Below are 23139 nucleotides of genomic sequence, written 5' to 3'. Positions count from 1 at the left end.
CTTGAGCTGAAGGTGACCCTCCTTCCCCACCCCGGGGCCGTACCTGATTGTGCACGGGGGGTATGCAGGTCTCGCCCCCCGCCGTGAAGTTGCAGAAGGCCACGAGGGCATCCTGGGGGCTGCCCTGGTTGGGGTCGATGTAGTAATGCCCTGTGGGAATGCAGAGTGGGGCTGGTGGTGCAGGGAGGGCAGCTCGTGGGTTCCCGGGCTGCAAATCCCCAAGCTGGGAATGTGCTGTGTTATTTCTATTCCTTGCACCTCCGCACCCCGCCTGCACGCACGTGAGCACCCCAAAGGGCAGCTCCCTCTGAGCATTCTGGGGCCAGAGCGCAGAAATCCTGCTGAGCTCAACCCCAAATCCTCATTCCCTTTTAAAGCCATTTATAAAGGATATCTGTCCCCTGCCCCACTCATCCCCTGGCACAAGGCAGCCCTGTACCATCGGGCAGGTTGGGGTGGGCCAGCAGCAGCTCCTTGCAGGTGGCCGCAGGGTTCTCCTTGGTGCCATCCGGGTGCTCAACCAGTGCTCTCAGCTCGTGGCTCAGCGTGTCCAGCAGAGCCAGCACTGTGGTACGGTTCAGGCGGTCGGCGGGATAAATCAGGTGCTGAAAGGTGATGGGGAGGGATAGCCCCCTTTCCCCTCCCCCCCCACCAGGCAGCAGGGTGCCAGGGGTGGAAGATCCCGGACCCAGACAGCATCACACACCCACAGCTCCTCCTCAGATAGCATCAGCGCTGGCCCGCTGGGACCTGGGGGACCGGCCAGCCCCTGGGTGACAATGATAACAGTGGTGACACCGCTGCCCTCGCAGCACTGCCCCTCCACGTGGCACCAAGCACTGCTTTGGGTCCCCATGGGGAGCACAAGGGACGCTGGTGGCTCTGCTTACCGGTGGTCCTGGCTTGCCCCTGGTGCCTGGGTGGCCCAGGAACCCTTTTAGTCCCTGACAAAGGGTGAGGAGGAGAATGATGGATAAGCAAAGAGGTGAGGTGCTGCCTTGCATTCCCAGAGCAGGCATGGGGCCGTCCTCACCCTGCACTCACCTTCAGTCCTGGCAAGCCCTGGAAGAGAAGAGCAAAGGGGCTCTGAGCAGGAGCTGCTGCCCCTTCAGACCCCACACATTGGGGGCTGAAGCACTTACCGGCTTCCCAGGGAGCCCAGGCAGCCCCCGCGGGCCAGGGGGGCCAGTGTCACCCTGCAGAGGGACAGGGGGTCACAAACCAGCCCCTGTCCCACGTTACTGTTTGCTGCTGCATTTCTCATCCCTATCACCCCCCAGTACCTGCTCTCCCTTGGGTCCTGGTCGCCCAGGAGTGCCCTGAGGTCCATGCTTGCCCTAGGGGGCATGGAGAGGTGTCATAGGGTGTCACACAGGGTGATATAGGGAGCAAGGAGGGGGAGAGCTGTGCCCCCCCCCCCCACGCACCTTGAAGCCATCGTCCCCGCGCTGCCCCACGTGGCCCCTGTTGCCCTTCTCACCCTGTGAGAGGAAGGAAAGCTGTGGCAGCAATGAGAGGTTGGGAATGGCTGGGGACACCCTGGGGACTGACATGGGGAATCCCGCTCTGTGGGCAGTGCGTGATGGAATGGGCAAGGAAGGCGCTGCAGCACCATGGCACGTGTCTGCCCACAGACAGCTCCCAAGGCCACATGTCCCCCACGAGGTGATGAGCATGGCACGTGTCACCCACCTTGGGTCCTTTGTGTCCGGGGTCCCCTCTGAAGCCCTTCAGCCCCGGGATGCCCTAGGAGAGAAGCAGCCCTCTGGCCCTGAGCACCTCCCTACCAAGGAAGGCCCTCAGCAGCTGGGAGGATTTGGTGAATTTGGGGATTTTTTAGGGACCTTGAGGCATTCCTCATCACAGCTTTAGTTTCCCAATTTGGCAATCCCTCCTCGCCCCTTGGAACCACTGCTATAGACACGGGCCAGCTCCCCTGGCTGCCTGCAGACTTCTTGCCCCCTGTTTGCATTTGGTGACGTTCCCAAAGCTGAGACTTTTTTAAATAGAGAAGCAACGTTTCCCAGCAATTAAAATAGCTCTTCGACTGTTTCTTTGACCAGTGCTTTGGATACTGGTTTGGGAGGAGAGGGCAGGCTGAGAGCCATGAAACAACGGGAAGCACTGCTCTTTTTCAGGCCCCTGCTTTGGCTTTTGGGGCTGGGCAGCAAATGGGGAGCAGAGGGCACCCTGAGCCCCCCAACTCAGTGCCAGTACTCACATATGGTCCTTGTAGACCCTGGGGCCCTGCCAGCCCCTCGTCACCCGGATGGCCCTGCAATGCAGAAGCATTAGTGGGGGGCAGGAAGGGATGGGGAGGTGATGGGGACAGAGCCCTGGATCCGAGACATGGTGCCCCTCTATCAGCTGTCCTTCAGGGAAGGCACCAAAGGATGGGTACCAAAGCATCCCTGGCACAGATGGAGTCACCCTACCTTGGGTCCGCGGGGGCCCCTGGGGGGCCGGTGCCCCACCTTGCCTCGCTTGCCCTGGGAACAGGGGGTTGAAGACTCATGAGCAACGCAAGCGAATTAAGTGCACCGATCTGACTGCCCGCATCCCCGCACTGCCACACTGGGGACACAGCCCAGCTCTCCATGGGGACAGCTGTGCCCTTTACCCGTCTGCCAGCTTCTCCTGGAGCTCCTTCTGGCCCTTCCTGCCCCACATCACCCTGGGGAGAGAACAGATGGAGACATGGGTCGCCAGCACTGGGGGGTGAGGGGCTGCTGCCTGCATGGACATGGAGATGTCACTGGGGTGGTGCTGCAGAGGTGACCCCTGGTGTCCCCACGCAGGATGCTGCGGCATTACCTTTTCTCCTTTGTGACCTTTCTGCCCTTGGGGACCGGCTTGTCCTGGGGAGCCCTAAAATCCCGAAGGAGAAAGAAATCCCACTTTGAGGATGCTGTGCCCAAGATGCTCCCTCCTTGCTCTCACCATGCACAGGAGGAGGGCTCGAGATGACATCTCTTTTGGGTTTCAGCAGGAACAGGGAGTGCTCCATGCGGGGATTTGCTATGATCCCGATCTCAGCCACCCACTCCAGCACAGCTCCCCCACCCCCTCACCGTGTGCCCTGGTTCTCCCACTGTGCCTGGCTCCCCTTTGGCACCCACGAGGCCCTAAGAAGAAAAAGAACAAATAAATCAACCCTGTTCCTCGGGCATCCTGGTGGCAGCGCTCAGCTTGGGGAGCTGAGGATGGGGATGGCACAAGGGCAGAGGATAGCACTCACCTCAATGCCACCAGACCCCGGGACTCCAGCATTGCCCGGTGGCCCCAGAGGACCCTGCATTCATTGGGAGACAAAGCTTGGGACCCTCAGCTCATGGGACCCCAGGACAGGTTCGGTCCCCCCACGTCGTGCCTCAGTTTCCCCACTCACCTGCCGGCCCGGCTGCCCCCGCGTGCCTGCTGCTCCCCCAGCTCCTCGGTGCCCAATGTAGCCCTTGAAGCCAGGGCCGCCCGGCCGCCCACGGGCACCCGCTGAGCCCTGCAGGACACACAGACAAGGCTGCACACCAGGTGGCAGGTCCTGGTCCCTGAATGCCTGCCTGTGCCATCACAGCAAGCATCTCCTCCTGCGCATCTCATGGAGCCACCCGCCCAACCCCAAACAGCAATCTCTGAGTGGAGGGGCAGCCTCTGCATGCCCCCAGCCACCCCCAGCAGTGACAACAGCCCCGAGGTTAATCGTCAAAAGCCCTTCAGCCTGTTCCATGCTGGGAACTCACCACAGGGCCAGGATGGCCACGGTCTCCCTTTGCTCCATCCTCTCCTGCGGGTCCCTGTGGGGACATCGGGCACTCAGCACAAACCTGCCCCCACCACGTGCCTCATGCTCAGCCCCCAGCAAGCATTGGGAGCATCCTCTCCCCCCGCCACGCTCTGCCAAGGGTGGGAGTGATGCCAGCTGACACCTGGGTCCCAGAGGGACATTGATGTGCTGATGGCAGCAGTGGGTCCTGCACGAGGCATCAGCACCCGGATACTCTCTCAGGTCTCAGTGCCTCATTTCTGTCTGCTTCCCCCCTCTTTTTTTCCCCCCCCCCCCCCCCAAACAGTTATGGGGCAAGAAGTCCTTCAGTTTCACTTTGTGCTGGAAGCAGTGAAGCCCCTGTGAGCTCTCGGCTCCACCAGCACACACACAGCAGTACCTCCAGCCCAGCTGCTCCAGCAGCTCCGTCCCTGCCGCGGGGTCCTGCATCACCCTGGTAAGAAAGGGGAACGCTTCTGGCTCTGCCCTCAGCTCCCAGCCCCATAGCCCTTGGGGTGAGCTGTCCCAGGTGCGAGCCATCCCCATTGCCTCCCCACCAGCACTTGGGAAGACACCAGGGATGGGGAAGGGCTGCAGCATCGCCCCACTCTACCTTTGCTCCCTCAGGACCGTGGAGCCCAGGAGGACCTCGCAGACCTGTCCCACCCTGTTCGGGGCGGAGGAAAAGAGCCCCACTGACCCACTATAGTCGGGCTGCAGCCCAGCATCCCGCTCACAGGTGTCCCATTGCCAGGGTCTGCAGCTGCCCCAATGGGACGGGGACATGTGCTGACTCACAGAGCGTCCCCGGGCTCCGACGGGTCCCGCAGCACCACTGACACCGACCTGGCCCTGGGGCAGAGAGGGGACGTGGTCAGTGGGGGGGGGCAGCGTGGACCCAGCACGGCCCACAGGGACAAGAGCAGTAGCCCTGGGGCTGCACGCACATGTAGAGTAGAACCCATGGACACTGCCGACAGAAGCCAGTGTGGGTGCCATGCCCATGGGATATAGCACTCCCTAAATGAGATTTGCTAGTTGGCATTTTCCACAGCTCCCGGACCCAAGATCTGCTGGGGCAAGTGCTGCTCCTCATCACCCCACACCACCCAACCACGTCCCTGCGTTCTGCAGCTGTACTTGCCAGCAGCCCCTCCTGGCCCTTCTCTCCTTTGCGGCCTTTCTCTCCAGGCTCCCCCGGTGCAGCTCCCAGCCCTGGCACTCCAGGAGGGCCCCGGGGGCCAGCATCTCCCTGCTCCGGGATGGACACAAATGGATACTGATTAGATGAGTTTCCAGACAGAGACACATCAGCACAGAGATTCCGATGCCAGCTCTGAGTCCCACATCTCCAGTGTCTCCGTACCTTTCGTCCCCGTGGTCCCGGCTCACCCAGCTCTCCAGTATCACCAGCATCCCCCTGCCAAGGGGAGAAGCATCAGCATCCAACGCAGCAGCCCCTTCTTCAGCCCCATCCCAGGGGATCTTTGCACACACCTCCTTCCCCTGCTGCCCAGGCCCCCCCAGCAGCCCTGCTGGCCCACGTTCCCCTCGCTCCCCGCAAGCACCGCTGACACCCGGAGCTCCACGAGGTCCTGCATCACCCTGCCAAGGATGGAGACCACCAGGATTAGTCTTATCTGCCTGATGCTGTCCCATGGGAATGGACCTGCTGGCCCCACGGAACTGACCTGCTGGCCCTTGAGCCCTGGCCGCCCCTCAGCTCCCACAGGTCCTGGTGGTCCCTGCAGAAGAATCACATAGTAGGACCCACCTCATGCCCTGCTCCAGGGCTGGAGGTGTCTCCTGGAAGGCTGCTGCCTCCATGTCCCCACATTGCTCAAAGCCCTTCCCCTGGCTTTCCTCCTGCTTTGGCTCAGAGTCAGCAGGAGGTGTGCTGGGAGGGCGCAGCATCCCGCACCTACCTGCTCACCATCCAGCCCACTGACGCCGGATTCCCCAGGATCTCCAAGGACACCCTGCCAGGGGACGTGGGGACAGAGAGCTGCAGCATCCCTCCACTCTAGCCAGAGCTAGCTGGAGGGCTCACAAGGCTCCTCTCTTTGTACCCATCCCCTTCTGCTGGGCAAACGGTGTTCAGCAGCAGCCCAGGGTTCAGCCCTGGTGCCAATGAGGGGAACAGCCCTCCTCCTCCTATACCTGCTCTCCCCGCATCCCTGAAGGCCCCTCTGGTCCTCTTGGCCCCTCTCGGCCCTGTTGAACAAGCAATCCACATTAACAGCAGGACGCAGTGCCAACCCAGCAGGCACCTGCAGCCTGGATGCTGAGGACCCAGCAGCCCCACACCAAGCCCCCTGCACCTCCCTCAGTGCTGAGCAGCCCCATCCCACTGGCACCTCACTCACCGGGTACCCAGGGGGGCCGGCAGCCCCTGCCGCTCCAGGTGCCCCCATTTCCCCTGCCAAGCCGGGCTTCCCAGGCACGCCGTGCAGCCCCCGCACACCAGGGGCTCCCTGCAAGGCCAGGAGGATGTTTAGGATCCTAGGCAGGGTGCAGGTCCTGATCTCCATCACTTCTCTCCCATTCCATCACACAGCATGCAGGTCCAACTCTGCACAGTGCAGCTCCCCACTCACCGGCAGCCCTGGGAGCCCCCGAGGACCCGGCTCTCCTGTTCTCCCCTGAAACAAGAGGGACCCCGAGCAGGCTGCAGCAGAGCCAAAAACCCTGCCCAGGCCATCCCCAAGATGCAGCAGCAGGACAAACCCCCAGCCAACAGGGCTTGGGGAACACATTGCCAATGCCATCAGTATGGCATGCCGTGTATTGCAGGGTGATGCATGGAATACATTGTGCTGTGTTGCATGGCAGATGTTGCAGGGTATTGCATGGCATGTATTGCTTAGCACGCGTTGCATTGTATTGCATGGCACGTATTGCACTGTGTTGCACGGTACACATTGCAAGTATTGCATAGCACAAGTTGCAGGGTTTTCCATGGTATATATTGCATGACGTGCGGAGCAGGGCATTGCATGGCTGCAGGAGAGAACAAGCAGGTGAGCAGCCCAGGGCAGACCCAGCCCTACCTGGGAGCCAGGAGCACCTCGTGGGCCGGGGGGGCCTGGCGGGGCCTGGGGAAGGACAGAGACATCAGGGCCCCACGCTCAGCCCCAATTGCAGCCCCACACCTCTCCTTTCCTTGAACACATTTCTTAACGCTGGTGGCAAAGATTTCCCATTTCTCTGCATCCAGCAGGGAGTTGGAGCTGCCCAGAGGCAGCCAACAGCCCTCACCTTGGGACCAGCTTTTCCAGGGAATCCTGGTGGGCCTCGGGCTCCAGCTTCTCCCTGTGGGGGCACAAATGATAAATCCTTTCTGTCACCTGTTTTAATGCAGTAGCTCCTTAAGAGGGGAAAAAATAGAAGTCCGTCATCTTATATAGGAGGCACAGTAGGTGAAGTGCAGGGAGAGCTGCAGGCTCATCTTGAATGGGCTGGATCCTGCCCCACAGCCCCATAGGATCAGCACCACACCCCCGGCTCTACCTTGTCTCCCCTGTGCCCTGGCTTCCCACGGTCTCCGGCCAATCCAGGGTAGCCCTGGGGAGAGGGTGGTGTTAGGATGGTGTCAGGAGGCATTTGGGGCTGTGCAGCAGCAGAAGGGTTTGGGGAAAGCAGTGGAGATGCTCAGGGCTCCGTGCCTTGTTTGGCTTTACCTCTTGGCCCTTATCCCAAATGGATCCACCACCCCCTCCCTCGGTCCCCATGCCTCCCCTGGGCAGCAGCAGCACTTACATACATGCCAACCGGCCCCTGTGGTCCCTCCAAGCCAGGTTTCCCAGGCAGACCCTGCCAGAAGACACAGAGCGTTCAGCACCCTGCTCATGTTCTGGGCTCTGGGCTGGGCAGACCCACAGAGCAATAGAATGTCCTACCCCAAGTGCCTCTTCAAGGTGCACGTGCCCCTTTGTGCCCCACATCCAGGTGGTCTCTGAGCAATGTTTATCCCTCTGTGTGGCCCCGGTGGAGATGTGGGTCTGAACCTTATGCCCAGGAGCAGCTCAGATCCCCCCCACCCTGCTCCCAACCCTGGTGCATCCAAACCTGAGCCAACACCCTGATCCTCCCCACACCAGCCAAGGAGCATTCATTGCCACAGAGTGCTCCCCTGGACACCCACACCCATCCCCATCCCCAGCTCTCACCTTTGGACCCATGCAACCCAGGTCTCCATCAGCTCCAGGTTTTCCTTGGGGCCCCTTTGGAAGTGTTTAGGGAGGAGATTTCAGCCAATCTGGCCCTTTGCTGGCTCCCCAAGGAGGGAGCAGTCGCAGCCCTCCCTTGCCTTCCCATACATATGAGTGCAGTATAGGATAAGGAGGGATCCATGCAGGTTGTCCTTACCATGGGTCCAGGAGGTCCTGCATGCCCTCTACCCCCCTGCACACCAGCAAAGCCCTGTAGGGAAGGGAAGAGGATGAGCTCTGGAGGAAAGGGAGAGGAGCACAGGGATGGCAGACAGCAAGGGTGATAGGAGAGCAAAGGCAGAAGCACTGGGAACAGAGAGACTCCCCAGAGGAGCAAGCGTTAGGAAACATTTGGAAGGGAAAACTTGCCATCAGCAATAAGGAAAGTCAATTTTGCAAAACCTATTTCTTAAATGCACCATGTGCATTTCATCTCCTTTGCCCTTTGAGAACACATCCCCAAGGGCAGAGAGCCGGGCAGGGAGCTGCAGAGGGAGAACACAGATGTGGATGGACAGAAACGAGGCAGCAGGACGTGCAGCTCTACTCACCTGTGCTCCCATCCTGCCCGGGCTGCCCACAGCCCCTGGGGGACCCTGCAGGGTAAGGCAGGGGGTGGTGAGGATAGAGAGGCAGGGGCAGCCTTTCCATCCCATCCCATCCCTGCAACCTCAGCCACATGCAGGCAGGTCTGTATACAATATATAGGATGTAGCGTAGAATGGGAACCTGTGTACCAGGCTTTCCTTCTGTGCCTTCTGCTCCAGGGACGCCTCTTGAGCCCTGGAAGGAGGAGCTTGTCTCAAAGCAGAGACCAGTGACATACACCACAGCTCCCCAGCAGCCGTCCCCTCCCCCAGTGGCCAAAATCCCCAGCCCCATGCACGTGGCACTGCCTACTTACAGGTGCTCCTGGGACTCCAACCAGCCCACGCTGCCCCCCACGGCCCTGGAAAAGAGCAAGCACTGAAAAAAGAATCTTTCTGGCAGGAGTAACATTGATGGAGGTTCACCTCAGTGCATCCCATGTCACCCAGCAAGTGGCCCCTGTGCTGTTTCCATCTCCCTCCCTCAAAGATGCTCCAAAATTCAGCTATAGCCAACCACAGCCCGCTGGTTACCCTGGCGCCCCGTGGTCCTGGCATTCCCTTCGGGCCGTCGGGTCCTCGGCCTCCCTGCAATTCACCCAGAGAGAAACACTGTCATTTTAGGCAATGCTGAGGGTCCCCACAACCCCTCCACCTCAGTGAGCACCGCAGGGTGGATACAGGGCGCCATGCACTGGGGACACCAGGCTGGGGACCTCCATGCTTGGCTTCAGCCTGATGGAGTGGCGGTGTGACACTGTCCCCCGGGTGCTGGCACCCACACTGGGGCTCTGGGGCACGGTGGCCATGTCCCCACTCCTCCCCATGTGGTTGAGGGTAGCCCACGGGGTACCACAATGCAGTGCCAAAGCCGTCACCAACCTTCGGTCCTTCGCTGCTGTTCAGCCCCGCCGGACCCATCTGCCCTTCTTCTCCCTGTGGGAAAAATAGAACAGAAACTGATAGAATCATAGAGCATGCAAAGGGAGAGTGTGCTGAGCTCCCGTGGGCTCAGACACAGCCCTAGTGCTCCAGCCCCAGGGGTTCAGACTGATGCAGCCAGGCACAAGGCAGTGCAGCCTGCAAGGTGGGAAAGGCAGCAAGACGAGCTGTGCTGCATCCCTGTCTCTTAGGGATGTGGGAGGGTTCGTTTCTCATCCTGAAGAGTGAATGTGAGGGCAGATCCAGGGGGGCATCCCAAAAGCCCTCTCATGGTTGCCCAGGCTGCACAGCCCCCGCCTGATGCTGCATGTCCTCCCTGACCCATTCAATTTGAGGTGACAAACAGCGGGGCCCAGAGCCTTCATCCCACAGGAGGAAGAGGAGGAAAGATGTGGCTGGCAGAGCTGCCCATGCTCCCTTCACCCCTCCCAGGCTGCCTGCTTGCCCCCAGCCTCACCTCAGGTCCCCGGGGCCCTGCTGCCCCCCGGGGTCCGGGGAAACCCAGTAAGCCCATCTGGCCCCGCAGTCCTGGGGGACCTGCAATTCCTGGTGCTCCGTGCAGACCCTGGGTGGGAGGAGGATGGGAATGGGTCAGCAGCACGGTGTGAGCACACGCACAATGTGGTGTGAGCACACGGCTGGGTCTGGCTGCTTTCCCAGCAAAAGGAAGGCAGCAGCTCCCAGCCACGGCCCCGTGCACCGTACCTTGCCTCCTTTGGCTCCCAGGTCTCCCTTGGCTCCGCTGGGACCCCGGCAGCCCTGTAAGAGCAGCAGACAGCAGGGCACCCTCAGATCTCTTGGAAACCACAGCCAAAGCTTGGTCAGATCCCATGTGGGGCACTCATTTGGGTGTCACAGCATTGGCTCTGCTCCCATCAGCAACCCCTTCCCATGTCAGCACCTCATCCTCGCTAGAGACTTATTTCACACAAGCTGAAGCACTCCCACTGTCCTTGTCACCCCTGAAAGCAGGTGCCAGAGCACACTGCCATCTCTGCCCGCTCCTCATGGTACAGCACTTCAGACAAAGCCCAAACTGCAATGCCACCTACTTCAACATCAAGCCCAAACGTAGATAAATGCATGAAACTAATGCTTTGGGCTGCTCGATGGCCATGGCTCTCCCACACCTCAAGCCACGCACGATGCGGGTACCACCACTCACCCTCTCTCCTTGGGTGCCCTTGGACCCTGGCAGGCCAATAAACCCCTTTAGAGAGAAACACAAATTGTGAGTTAGACAAAAAGAACGCGATGCAGAAAGAACTTTACAAGGGGGGGGGAAAGCTTGGGGCTACTGGGCATCACCCCACAGTGCTTTGGGGGTGCTGCAAGGTGAGGATGGGACACCTCCCACCCTGCCATTCACCCCTGTGGACTCACCGCAGCTCCCTCCTGTCCCGGCTGTCCCCTCATTCCAGGGACCCCCTCTGTACCCTGCAAGGGGAATGCCAGCATCAGACCACCCCAAAGCACCGTGAGTATGGCCAAAAGCAGCACGGTCTCCAAGGGAGGGGGGTGCCTCGAAGGGAAGCCCTTGAACTCAAGTTCCAGCCCCAGCAGAGGCCAAAACTGGGGGAGAAATTCTTACAGTGTCTCCTTTGGGACCGGAGGACCCCTCCATCCCAGCGGGACCCTGCAGAGAAGCATGTGGGGATGGGGCTCAGCAGCTCCTTTCCCAGCTTGCATGTGTGCACCTCGGCAATGCAGGATGGCACCTGCACATCATTTACCTGCGTACCCCCGAGGCCAGGGGGACCACGCCGCCCCTGCAAGCCCTGCGGCCCCTGAAAAACACCAGAGGGGTGAAAAGCCCCCAGCACCCCCAGACACCCCATTGCTGAGAGATTTGCCCATCCTGACATACCTTGGGTCCACGGGGGCCAGGCAAGCCGAGAGGACCCATCTCTCCCTGTGGAGAGAGCAAGGAAGGGACAGGGTGAGCCCAGCAGATGGAAAATCCCACAGGACAGAGCAGGGAGCCCTGGCAGCCTCACCTGGGAGCCGTTGACTCCTTGGCACCCAACGGAGCCCGGCTGGCCTGGCTGCCCCTGCAAGGCAAGAGCAGTGCTCAGCCCCGGGGCTGTGGGCGCTGAGCTGGGGACAGGGTTGGAGCCCTCATGGCATCGCCCAATGCTGCGGGAAGCAGGGCACTGTGACTTACCATAGGGCCAGCAGGGCCTGGGGCTCCTGCTGAACCACCTTCACCCTGAGGCGGGAGAGAACTGATGCAGTTTCACGCCGTGATTTTCTGCTTTGAGTCTTCACATCCCCAGTTCCCCCTTCTTCTTTGCATCATCCACCAAGGACTCCCCAGGTGACTATTATCCTTCTGTCCCTGTTTCTTCCCTACTCCATGACCAAACCACTTTAATTTCCCCTTTACCCCTCCTACAAACCACATTCTCTCTCACTTGGATGTCTCTCAGCAACTACGCTATCAGCATGCTGAGAGCAGCACAGAGCCTGGGCGCTGCCACAGCCTGGGATTCACCCCAGGGCTCATTGCTCTTTATGGGGCAAGGCTGGAGACCCAAAGAAAGAAAACCCCCTCACCTCCGGCCCCGCAGGGCCCTGGAAGCCTGTCGCACCCTTCAGACCTGTCATCCCCTAAGACAGAAGGCACAGGGCTCTTAACAAAGTGCTGTTGTCGCATCCCTTGCAGTAGGGTGGGGGAAGGCATGGAGATCCCAAAGGCTTTGCCCAAAGGCTGGGGCACGCGCAAGGGGACGTGACCTCACCTCTTCGAAGCAAAAGCATTGATTGTGGAAAGGGGAAGGAGGATGCGGCAGGAGGGGAAGGAGCAATGTGCAAAGAGAAGGACACCCCACGCTTCTGCATCAACTCACGTGAGCCCCAGCAGGACCGGGCAGGCCGCTCTCTCCTTTCACCCCCTGAAAAAGCCAAGAGATGGAGGGGAGCACGGCCCCGGGGCAGGAGGCACAGGGAAGGCTGTGCAGGGCAGGGACAGGCACTGCACCTTCATTCCCTTCTCGCCTTTCTCCCCAGCAGGTCCAGGGTCACCCAAGAAGCCCTGGAAGGGAACAAGGTCAGATGAGTCACAAACAGAGCATCGGGAGCTGAAACACACCTGCTATGCCTCAAAGAGGCAGCGGTGCGGGGCAGGGGATGAGGACCCTCAAGCTTGCACTACATGCACCATCTCAGGAAGAAAAGAAATAGCCACAGAGCTGGTCCCCAGCACACTGCTACCCCGCTCCAGTGGCCCACATTGCCCTAGCCAGCAGCAGCCACGTGCAGTGAGGTTGAGCCCAAGGGCAAGAGATTCTCCATCTGGATGATGAGACTTACAGGGGCGTGAAGTATAGGTCAGAATAGCACAGGCCAGCTCACCTCTTCTCCCTTCTCACCGACCAGCCCCCGGTCCCCATGGAAGCCCTGCAGCCCCTGCAGAGATGAAGGAAGAAGTGGCCTGTGCGCTGCGACAACTCCCAGCCCCACATCCCTGGGGGGTCACTGTGGGGTCTGGGCAGCATCACTCAGCACTCACCTGCTCACCAGGCAGCCCGCACAGCCCAGGTTTGCCCCCCAAGCCGGGGGACCCATCCAAGCCAGGCTGCCCTGCACGACCCGGCCAGCCCTGCAGCCCCGGCTTGCCCTGCGGAGAGAACCAGCACCGTGAGCCCCACCACCAGTGGGATGCTGGGGCACTTGGGAATAGGCTGATGGGGGGTGGGGGACAGGAGAGACAGAAATCCATGCTGTGATGAAACGGAGAAGATAAACACTGAGCTCTTGCTCTGACAGCAGTGCCTCCAGCCACCACGTGCCCAACAGGATGCTCATTGCTGGGCACTGCGAGCTCCATCCCCAAACTTGAACAGCAGAGCCACAGCCAGCAGCAAACTGGGAGCAGGGCATCTCTCTGCGAGGGAGCAGTAAGAGTGAGAGCCCTCTGTGTCTGTAGCTCAGCTCTGGGACACCCCAGCTGTCCTCAATCCTCCCCCACATGTAGAGCTGAGGCTTGGGGCAGCTTTCTGTTTGCCCTCAGCTCACTGGCAGTTTTGAATTAAGGCAAGATAAAGCTCAATCTGGAACCGACAGAAGGCATTTCCCTTCAAACTGCCTTGACTGTTTGGATACCCCACGAATTTTGGAGTGCTTTCCCACTTCCAAATCTAGGCTTAGGGTTTGGAAAGTCAGAGTTAGAGGGAAAGCACAGAAAGATGCGGCTTCTTTGGTGACTTTTGGAGAGAAGAGCAGGTTTGGAAAACACAAAAGCTTGCTTAGGAAGGGTTGTCTTTTTCCAGCTCCCTCGTCCTTCCCTAGCACAGACAGCAGCACTGTCCCATGCACATCCCTGCTGCAAGGAGCAGGGCAGGCAGAGGACAAGTTGCAGCAGGGAGAGGATTTGCTCCGGCACCCAGCGCTCTGCTGTGTGGCTCCATTTCTTGCTCAACACCTTCAACTCTAAATTTCTCCATGAGCTTTTGGAGCTGTGAAGGTCCAACACAGGCGTCAGCCCCACAGCCAGCCCCCTGCCCTCATCCCACCCCACATTTGAGCATCCCTAGCCGTGGGGTGGGTGGCACTCACCATGTACCCCCGCTGGCCCTTCTCCCCCGGCTCTCCTGGCTCTCCGCACAGCCCCTGTGTGCAAACACAAGTTGAGTCAGCAAAAGTTGGCTGTGCCCCCGGGTCGTATTGCAGAACACACCATGCTGATAGATGTCATGGCCTCGTAGGTGCGGTTATGGGGAGAACAAGGAACAATGCACAAAGAGCTGTGGAAATCACATCCAAGGATGGATCCACATCCAAGTGCCCTGTGGCTGCACTGTGTCGCATGCCCCTGTGCCCCATCACTGAGCACCACTGGAGCTGCTCCATGACTGGTTCCAGTGGCTCTCTGAGTGAACAGACACTGTCCTTATCCAAATAAGTGGGCACACACAGGAGCAGCACCGGGAACCGGACCCACAGCACTAAGGGCCGGTGGAGGTGGGGCTGGGTCATGGAGCTGAGACATCACCTGTCCATTGGTGGACCACCAGCAAGCAAACCCCAAGGTTGGAGTCCCAAGCCCAAGGCCTTGAGTTACAGCTGATTTTGAGGGAGCTCAGTGTTGCTCAGGAACACAAAGTGCCCGTGGGAAGGCAGGGGCACCTGGAGGTGGCCGCGCTTACCGGCACGCCTGCTTTCCCTGGGTGCCCTGGGGGTCCAGGGGCTCCTGGTTTCCTCTACATTAAAGAGAAGGAAAAGCATTGGTAGAGCAGATCTTGGTGTCACAGTGCTGGGTTGGAGGACAGCCCTCCCAGGCGGCCATGCAGAGGGAAAAACAAACCCAGAAAGCTACTCACCGGCCAGCCAGCGTGCAGCAGCTGGTAAAACGAAGATTGCTGGAAGAGCGGGAATAAATGTCAAACAAAATTCTCCCTAAATCCCCATTCCCTTTCTGCTGGGAAAGAAAACTAATTTTCAATACACAAACTACAAGGTATATCTCATGGGGGGTGATACCACGTTATACTCCTATCCAGGTTGCAGGTGCCCAGGTTATCTTCCTCTCGAGTCCATTGAGCTGCCTGGGAATGGTGTTTTTCAACATAGCAGGGACTTGTTCTGTTGCATTGCTCCTGCTGCAGCCCTGCCATGTTCCCACCAGCACAGCCCAACGTCCTCTCTCTTTCCTTCCCTCCACCCCTGCCAGGGGCTCTTCGTCTCAGGGTTGGTTCAATTCAAATAAATCCTCTCCAGCACTGCCTTCACCTCCCCCAACTCATTGCTGGTATCGAGTTCACCCATTAACAGCTGTCTGGGGCCATGTCCCTGCACAAAGCTGTACCTAAGGTGACCACTCAGCCCCCTTTCCTCCCAGCAGCAAGACCCACAGACACTCGGGAGGCAAAACCCATCCCTTCAGAGCAGCAAGCTCAGACACGTGGCTCCGGCAGTACCTCCAAACCCGCTGCATCCAACGCTGTGACCCAAACCCTGCCCTATCCCCACCAAACCCACGCTGCAGGGGCCCACCTGCTCAGGTTTTACCTAGTATCAACCTCAGGGGAAACCCCTTCAGAGGAGGAAGCCGAGGAACTCGTAAGTGAGGGTAAACACAGAGCCTACAGCACATGGGAGTGTTCCTAACAGCGAGCCCTGCTCCAGGGGCAGATGACGGATGAATTTAATGAGCCCTAGTGCTGCAGCACTCATCTCTGCTGCTTGAGAGTCGATCCCGAATTGGCTGCAGCTCCTTTCCCCTGCCAGGACTTTTCAGGGGCTGGAGCAGGCCCAGCACTTTGCTTTGTCTCAGGAACTGGTGAACCTGGGTTCACTTGGGACAGGATTTCATGAGGCTCCAGAAATACCCCACATCCAACATCTTGGGAAAAAAAAAAAACATCTTCCACAAGAGGTGAGCTCTTGCTTTCTTCTGCTCTAAAGTTCCCTGCCCTCCTTTCCCAGCCTGACCTCTTGCCTTTAACACTATGGGGAGAGACAAAGAGAACAGCAGCGCTGTAGGCTGAGCTCCCCAGTCCCAGCAGGAGCTCCTGTTTTCCACTCTTTTCCTCTGCTTTCCACTCTGTGCTATCTCGATGAAGCCTAACGAAGCCTGGATGCGGCGCTGAGCACTGCACACTGCAGCCACCTTCCTGCCTCCAAGCCCCATCCCCAGCAGCAGGACAGGAGAACACGGAACCTTAGAGAAGGAAAAGGCTCTTGGCTTCTTCCCTCTCCTCCCATATCCCCACCCCAACAGCCTCCCCAGCCCATCCCCGCTCCTCCCTGCCAGCCAGAAGATGGGAAGGATGGAAAACCCTTTTGGAAGCATGAAAAAGGAAAAGAAACAAAACACGAAAAACCATAGATGGGGATCTCAGAGCCCACCCTGCAGCCCTCCTGCAGCTCTCACCGTGAAGCTCAGCCAATCCTCACGGGAGTTCCTCCAGAGCACAACGGTGGGGACACCGGGGTTGCCCGTGGGGCCTGGGTCCCCTGGGGGTCCCATCCGCCCCATGGCTCCGGCGTGACCCTAAGAAGAGAAAGGCAGCTCTGTAACTCAGCCTGGGGTTTGGACACTTGCCACAGGTTGGGCACAGGTCCCGGCCAGGATACTCTTTGCTGTGTCATTGCTGGGGAAGCAGGGACACGGGGATGTCAGTGCCACAGGGCAGCACCTCTCCAGGTGACATGAGCTAAAGCTGGGATTCAAGCACCCAGTAAAAAGAGCATTCTTCTCTTTCTAGCGCACTTAAGGGGCCACCACTCTGCAGCGTCAGATGCACACTTTGCTATGCTGATTTAAAAGAAACAAGCTGCAAACCCAGACCGTCAGCGGTTTTGCCCTGGCCCCTTGGCCACACCTCACAGCTTCACCCATTTTCCTGGATACTCACTTTGTCTCCTTTGGGCCCCATCAGTCCACGTCTCCCAGGACACCCCTACAAGGAAAGAAGAGCTGCGTCACCAGGCCCCGCTGCCTTCCCCAGCAGAGAGCAAACCAATGGACTGGATACAAGGAAGAAGTTTTTTACACTCAGGGTGATGAGGCACTGGCACAGGTTGCCCAGCAGACACCCAAGGTCAGGCTGGACAGGGCTCTGAGCACTGATGCAGCTGTGGGTGTCCCTGTGCACTGCAGGGAGTGGGAGCAGATGGCCTTTAAGGTCCCTTCCAGCTCAAACAATGATACCACAACCCTCCATTCTGCCCTGCAGGCTGCCCAGCCGAGCCCTGCAGCCTGAGGTCGGAGGCACTGAGCTGCCCCTGTTAGCATGGATGCAGCCACGTGCTCACTGTAGCCAAGGCAGCTCCAGCTGTGTGCCCTGAGCTTTGGTGCTGAGCAATGTGTCACCAAAGGGGCACTCATGCCCCGCAGTGCCCTCGGCAGGTCTCAGGCACAGTCATCTTCCCAACGCATTTCTGGAGATGAAGATGTCCGAGGTGATGCAGCACAAGTCTGTGCTATGGGCCTGACACACCACAAACCCAGAGGGAAGGCAAAGCAGTGTTTCCAAAAGAAAAATCCTGATTTTCTTTGAATGAAGTTTCTGGGTATTACAGCGGCGGGGAAGCAAAAGACAGGGACCAAGGGCTGACATACTGTGGAGACTTCTCCATCTGCCACGGAGCTACAAACCAGCCTGCATCACCCATCCATCCCTCCCCATTGCCCCCACTGCTCACCGGCAGCCCCGGGGGTCCTGGCAATCCTGGGGGTCCTGGCTTCATGTGAGCCCGATACCCACGTACTGATGGCAAGATGGGGTGCCCCAGGGGGGTGGGAGGATGCCGTGGGTCCCCTGCAGCCATCCCTGAGGGACCCTTGGGTGCAGACGCCTGGTGTCTCGATGGGGACACTTTGGAGGAGGCAATGGGCTTGGTGGCATAGCCAGGTTTGATGGGTGGGAGGTGGAGGTGGGTGTCTGCATCGCCCTTCAGCTTCTTCGTGGTGATGTTCTCCTGCCCAGGGTCGGAGGCTTGCTCCTTCTTGGCTGATGGCCCTGGGAGGACAAAAGCATCATGAGAGATCGGGCATTGCGATGATGCTCAGGAGAAAGAGAGGAACCTGCACCAATGGACTCACTGGGGCTGCCAATGATCCATGGTCTGCTCCTGCTGACCCCCAGCCTGCCGGGGCCGGTGATTTTATTATAGGTGGAGTTCAACAGCTCGAAGCCTTCATCCTCGATAGAAAAGCTTCCCTCTTCTTCCTCCTGCTCCTCAGCACTTGGCACCTCAGCAGCAGAGAACAAAGTCTGGGTGCTCCCATCCGGGTGCAGGCGAAGGGTCTCCTGGGCATTCTCCCATGTCCAGGGTGGCCCCAAGGTCAAATCTGAATGGGAGAACTTGGAATCCTGAGAAGGAAGGAGGGAAAATAACAAAATCTGATGTTTTCTCTCTTTTTTAACCCTGCAGGTTGTTCTATTAGGGCTCTGTTTGCCACCTCTGCACCGATACCCAGTCCTGGACCAACGTGCACCATAAGTCTCTTTCAGCACCCAAAGCAGAGCAGGACATGGAATGGGTTCCAGGCAGTTCCCCAACTTTGGGACAGTTCATCAGTGCCAGGTGGGTTAGTTCAGCCACCCGAGTTAATTATTTTAACATGGATTTGTTTCTAAGCTTTTCTCTTTGGCCCACACCACCTGCTCGAAGGGCTCTTTGTAGGGCACACACAACCCAGCGAGAGCCCATGGGAGCTCAGCCCAGGCTGCTGGCTCGTTGGGTTGGGTGCAAGGTGCTTGACGAACAGAGCCTGCGAGAAGTCACTAGAGGGAGACACAGGTCCGTGATTGCCTTGCAGGCCTGGGGAAGGGAGCGGGGAAGCACAAGGAGACAGCGAGCATCCTTCCCATCGTCCCTCCCCGTGCATCTTCTTTCGGTTGAACCTAACCCTTGGCTCTGATTCTGCTCGGCACCACGGACCCAAGGGACATGTGCTGTTGGGAGTGAGTTGGATGGGTAGCAAATCCGTCCTGCTGCTCCCAAGCATCGCCAGCAGCAACGTCACTGCCAAAACCAGTGGTTCCAAGGCAAGGACCTGGTGGAATGAGCGGCTCTGGCCGAGCCCAATTTGGAGGGACAACTGGGAGGCAGAGGGGCTCAAAAGGCATTTTCAAAACAACTGGAACGCTTTGCTTTCAATTGTGAAAACAGCTGGGAGGAATTCACCCCAGGTCACATCCGTCCCACAAGATCTGACCCCTCTTTGTCCAGTCGCTGCAGCTACAACTCAGCGGGGGCTGGGGGCAACTTGACTCCACTTGAAGCCATAGCTCTCACCCAAAGGACAATATTTTTCTGAGCCAAGACGATCTCTGAGGATAGAGGTTTGGGGGAGAACAGGAATATTTCTACCTCCACCTTCAGCATCCTAGGGATACGTAGCTGGTGAGAGGCTGCCTGCTCCAATACACATACACACCACGCACTGGAGGTCTGACTAAGCAGGACCAAGCCCCGTTCTTTGAAGCCACCCACGTCACACTTCTGCTTTAGCCAGAGCCAGGAATAATGCCAGGAGGTGTGAACCAGCCCCCCCATTGACTCAGAGGCAGTGAGCTCACATTTTGGTGCCGACACTCATCTAACCCCTCCAGCCTTGTGCACAGCCCACACACAGCAAAGCTGGCTGTGCTTCGGACCAGTCAGAATCCCCAGCATGAGCAAAATTACCCAAATGGCATCGTTAACCATATTTTTAAGAGTAGAATCATAGAATTATTGAGGTTGGTAAAAGATCTTCAAGATCAGGTCAACCTGACCCACCAAGTCCCATCACTAAGCCACGTCGCTTAGTGCCACAGAGCTGGTGCTATGTGGAATCATAGAATCATTAAAGTTGGAAAAACCACTGAGAAAACCTGACCGAGACACCAAGTCCAACCACCCACTATCGACCGACACCTGTGTAGGCAAGTGGCAAGCTAGCACTGAGGAGCAGGAGCTGAGAGAGGTTGTGATCAGGCAAAAATGCAAGAAGCAAAGAAACAAAGATGGCAAGAGGGCAAGCAAGGTCTGGAGGCACCTGAGTAAAACGCAAGGAGATGGAGGGAAGTGAAAAAGCAAAAGCCCTGCATTAAATCATCAGAGCAAAGCACCTGGGGGGGGACAGGCTGCAGGGAAGCAGCGCTCAGTGCCCTGTGACATCCACCCAGCCCAGGGGTCTGACCAGCACAGCTCCACCATCACCTCCAACCTACAGCACCCAGCTCCTGCAGCCCGATGGGAGGAGTTCCTCAGTATTAACATCGGAGCCTATCAACATGCTATAATTACCAGTCATTAGCTCAATTTCCCCCTTGAACAATGCAGTCTGTGGGCCGTGTAATTTGTTAGCAAACCACAGCAAATTGGGGTCAGCGTGATGCACGCTCTGACACCTGCCCAGCGAAGATTTAATGCTATTTGTAAACCTCCACCTCCAGCAGCTGGGAGTCCAAAGAAGAGCTAATAAATAGGAAAGGGGATGGAAACTCATCTCAGGAGATGAAGGGGCTTGGAATGGCGGTGGCACCATGCATCGGATGATCGTCCTCCTGCAACCAGGCACAGTAATTAAACCCACAGCCTCTGCAATCACAGCTGCGTGATTCAATTTGGGGTCTGGCATGCAGTAAATCCAACAAGAAATGAGAGCTGGTGGGGGTGGGGACCTGGCACCTATGTGAGCTCAAAATAGTTACCACATTGGCTATTCTGCGTTTCGGGGTACAGATTCTTCAGCCTTGGCCAGAGAAAATCTTTATTTTGTAAGTGAAATGTCATTAATGGGCAGACTGTGCAGGACATTAAGAGAGAGCTTTGCAATCTGACCCTCCTAGAGGCCACGGACATCAACCCCAACTCCCAGCCCAACCCCCCCCACCAAGATGTGGGGCAGGAGACCCATTCAGTCCACAGCAGCCCCACTCTTCAGGTGAGTTTCCTTCTAGCCAAGGCCTTAGCTAATAATTAGAAGTCAGCTGGGGAAATAAAAGCTCCCGTCAGAGCCATAGAATGGAACGCTCAGGCTCTTGCTGCTGCCTTTGCTCACTGCTGTTTCCAGACGTGCACTGGGCAAGGAGCACTGCTGGGCACACAGTTTGTTCTGTGGGTGTCCCGTTGGCCTTTGCTGCTAAAATATCAAAAATGCAAAGCCACCTGATGCCTACATAATGACAGCATCACTGAGGTTGGAAAAGACCTCTAAGGTCACCGAGTCCAACCATCATCCCATCACCACCATGGTGGTTTCAATGCTTTGGGGGCATTCTGATTAAACAACATTTTGAAATACAGCTTTAACGGTGAGAATTAACGTACTTCAGTTTCCAGCAAGACCCCTATTCCTCGTTCTCACAAAAAAAAATAATCGTCATCATTTAATCAGCATTAATTTCCTTAAGACGCATTTTGCAATAAAAGAAACCACGAAGCGTGCCAGCTGCAGCTGGGAGAACTTGCACCTCACTCTGTATGTCTTGCAGAGAGGGAAGGCAGTGAGTTGGCAGCACCTCTGCTTTGTGCTGCATCACGAGGAGGGGATGATTCAGCCCACAAAGCACATGGACATCGTTAGCCAGGAACCCCCCAGCAGGCAGGGGACAGAGGAAGGTCTGACTTCAAGAGATGCTGAGATCCTGCCTTGCAAAACCTGCACAAAGCCTTGGCTTTAAAGGCAGGTGCTTCAAAGGAAAAACGCCCGTTTGCAAGGGCTGGAGGAGGACTGAATGGCAGACCACTACAATAAAACCCAACATCATTTTTAGCAGCAGAGGAAAGGCATCTAGGCAATGGTGGATGGCATCAAGGGAGGAAGAGAATGGTGGGAAGCCAGTGCTTGAAGCCTGAGCTCTGCCTAAAACAGCAGAGTTAAAGGCTCTGGGTACCAGGTGCACACCTTAACCAGGAGCTGAAGCACTGGGGTGTGCAGCAGGGGACGGCAGGGAAAGAATTTGCTGCAATTACACTGTGTGCAGGAGCCAGAGTCATGGGCACTGCAGTGCAACACTGGAATCCCTAGGAAATGCTCGTCTGTGATTTTAAGGTCATTTTTAACGTCTAGCATGGGAAAGGCCTGTGTTAGAGGCTCCCATCTGGTGAGCTCAGGGGAAATGTCCGACTTTCTGAGCTGAAAGTTACGGGTCCCTTACGTCCCAGCAATCACAGCTGACTTATGTGGGCTCCTGGTAAACAGAGCAAAATGCCAAGATCAGCACCTGCTCCTTGGTAAAAGCCCAATTTAGAGTGAGAAGCCATTGGGAGAAGAACTGAGACGCACACGCTGGGAAGAGTTTTAAGCAGCTCAGAGCTGCCCACAAGAATGGGACAGAAGGCACTGGGGTATGGAATGCCCAAAAGGGCATTTGAGAAGTAGGGAACCAGCAGGAATCGAGAGCAGACGCTGGGGGTGTATTGTAAAAGAGAAGGGGAATAGACACATGATAAGCAAAGAACATCCTGACTTGCAGAGGAGCAGCCTCAGCACAGGGCAGCGGCAGCCACTGAAATAACCCAACGTGAGCACTGGGGTTTGGTTTGGCTCAGAAAACTGGGGAAGGCCCAAGGGAGTGGGAACAGGCTTTGTGTGGTGTTAATATGCCAAACAAAATGCAAACAGGAGCCCTAGAGCAATTACAGAGCTTGTCCTCAAAGCGGAGCTCACGCTAGGTAGCGGAGGGACTGACACGGAGCTTGGTAATAAGAAAATCACAGATAATGCAATGAATGCCATCGTTTTTAAAGGAGCCCTCATAGAACTCTGTGGGTATCTTGCCCAAGAAGATAACAGCATTTTGCTGACACAGATAGCAGCGTCAGTGCTGTGATCCCTGACTTCTGCTGGGCTGTTTGCTCGGTACAGATGGATACCACCACCCAGAAAGGAGATCACTCAGTGGGCAGCAAGCAGGTCAAAGCCCAGCATGGGGCATGTCTGTCCTCAGGAGTGCAGACAGCACTGCACCGTGCTGCCCTCATTTTCTGCTAGGTCAGAACAGGTAGAGTGCAATTCAAAGCTTCACGCCTCACCAGGAAATACATTTTTGTGATGAGGAGCCTTTTCCATCCAGCAGACAAAGGTACAGCATGATTTACAAGCTCATGGTCAGAGAACGACGATACCAAATGATTTTTTTTTTTTTTTCCAATGCATTCAACCATCAGTCCCCTGGAAGAGCTTCTGGGGGACACT

The 23139-nt window shown here is 57.5% G+C and overlaps 1 protein-coding gene across 1 annotated transcript in view; it reads right to left on the bottom strand.

Moving 5' to 3' along the window:
- LOC110407044 (collagen alpha-1(I) chain-like) overlaps positions 1-23139 on the bottom strand; it is a 41056-nt gene that overhangs the window by 1000 nt on the left and 16917 nt on the right. Inside the window, exons 6-65 of the mRNA XM_021414259.1 lie at positions 18049-18319; positions 17649-17965; positions 16859-16903; positions 16375-16494; positions 14822-14860; positions 14648-14701; positions 14058-14111; positions 13012-13119; positions 12855-12908; positions 12481-12534; positions 12350-12394; positions 12057-12110; positions 11665-11709; positions 11498-11551; positions 11368-11412; positions 11234-11287; positions 11092-11136; positions 10884-10937; positions 10666-10710; positions 10206-10259; positions 9958-10065; positions 9441-9494; positions 9093-9146; positions 8876-8920; positions 8701-8754; positions 8523-8567; positions 8129-8182; positions 7930-7983; positions 7520-7573; positions 7271-7324; positions 7019-7072; positions 6811-6855; positions 6358-6402; positions 6127-6234; positions 5921-5974; positions 5686-5739; positions 5452-5505; positions 5258-5365; positions 5127-5180; positions 4905-5015; positions 4559-4612; positions 4374-4427; positions 4161-4214; positions 3738-3791; positions 3389-3496; positions 3239-3292; positions 3072-3125; positions 2815-2868; positions 2621-2674; positions 2436-2489; positions 2222-2275; positions 1693-1746; positions 1428-1481; positions 1284-1337; positions 1143-1196; positions 1045-1062; positions 891-944; positions 707-769; positions 440-605; positions 44-150 (exon numbers count right to left, since the gene is read on the bottom strand). Of these exons, the coding sequence (XP_021269934.1) occupies positions 44-150; positions 440-605; positions 707-769; positions 891-944; positions 1045-1062; positions 1143-1196; positions 1284-1337; positions 1428-1481; positions 1693-1746; positions 2222-2275; positions 2436-2489; positions 2621-2674; positions 2815-2868; positions 3072-3125; positions 3239-3292; positions 3389-3496; positions 3738-3791; positions 4161-4214; positions 4374-4427; positions 4559-4612; positions 4905-5015; positions 5127-5180; positions 5258-5365; positions 5452-5505; positions 5686-5739; positions 5921-5974; positions 6127-6234; positions 6358-6402; positions 6811-6855; positions 7019-7072; positions 7271-7324; positions 7520-7573; positions 7930-7983; positions 8129-8182; positions 8523-8567; positions 8701-8754; positions 8876-8920; positions 9093-9146; positions 9441-9494; positions 9958-10065; positions 10206-10259; positions 10666-10710; positions 10884-10937; positions 11092-11136; positions 11234-11287; positions 11368-11412; positions 11498-11551; positions 11665-11709; positions 12057-12110; positions 12350-12394; positions 12481-12534; positions 12855-12908; positions 13012-13119; positions 14058-14111; positions 14648-14701; positions 14822-14860; positions 16375-16494; positions 16859-16903; positions 17649-17965; positions 18049-18319 (4146 nt within the window). The remainder of the gene's footprint in view (positions 1-43; positions 151-439; positions 606-706; positions 770-890; positions 945-1044; positions 1063-1142; positions 1197-1283; positions 1338-1427; positions 1482-1692; positions 1747-2221; positions 2276-2435; positions 2490-2620; positions 2675-2814; positions 2869-3071; positions 3126-3238; positions 3293-3388; positions 3497-3737; positions 3792-4160; positions 4215-4373; positions 4428-4558; positions 4613-4904; positions 5016-5126; positions 5181-5257; positions 5366-5451; positions 5506-5685; positions 5740-5920; positions 5975-6126; positions 6235-6357; positions 6403-6810; positions 6856-7018; positions 7073-7270; positions 7325-7519; positions 7574-7929; positions 7984-8128; positions 8183-8522; positions 8568-8700; positions 8755-8875; positions 8921-9092; positions 9147-9440; positions 9495-9957; positions 10066-10205; positions 10260-10665; positions 10711-10883; positions 10938-11091; positions 11137-11233; positions 11288-11367; positions 11413-11497; positions 11552-11664; positions 11710-12056; positions 12111-12349; positions 12395-12480; positions 12535-12854; positions 12909-13011; positions 13120-14057; positions 14112-14647; positions 14702-14821; positions 14861-16374; positions 16495-16858; positions 16904-17648; positions 17966-18048; positions 18320-23139) is intronic.

This window comes from Numida meleagris, chromosome 16, assembly GCF_002078875.1.
Source record: "Numida meleagris isolate 19003 breed g44 Domestic line chromosome 16, NumMel1.0, whole genome shotgun sequence".
NCBI classification, from domain to species: Eukaryota; Metazoa; Chordata; class Aves; order Galliformes; family Numididae; genus Numida; species Numida meleagris.
Note: the sequence above shows the minus strand (reverse complement) of the source record. Positions and strands in the feature narration are given on the sequence as shown.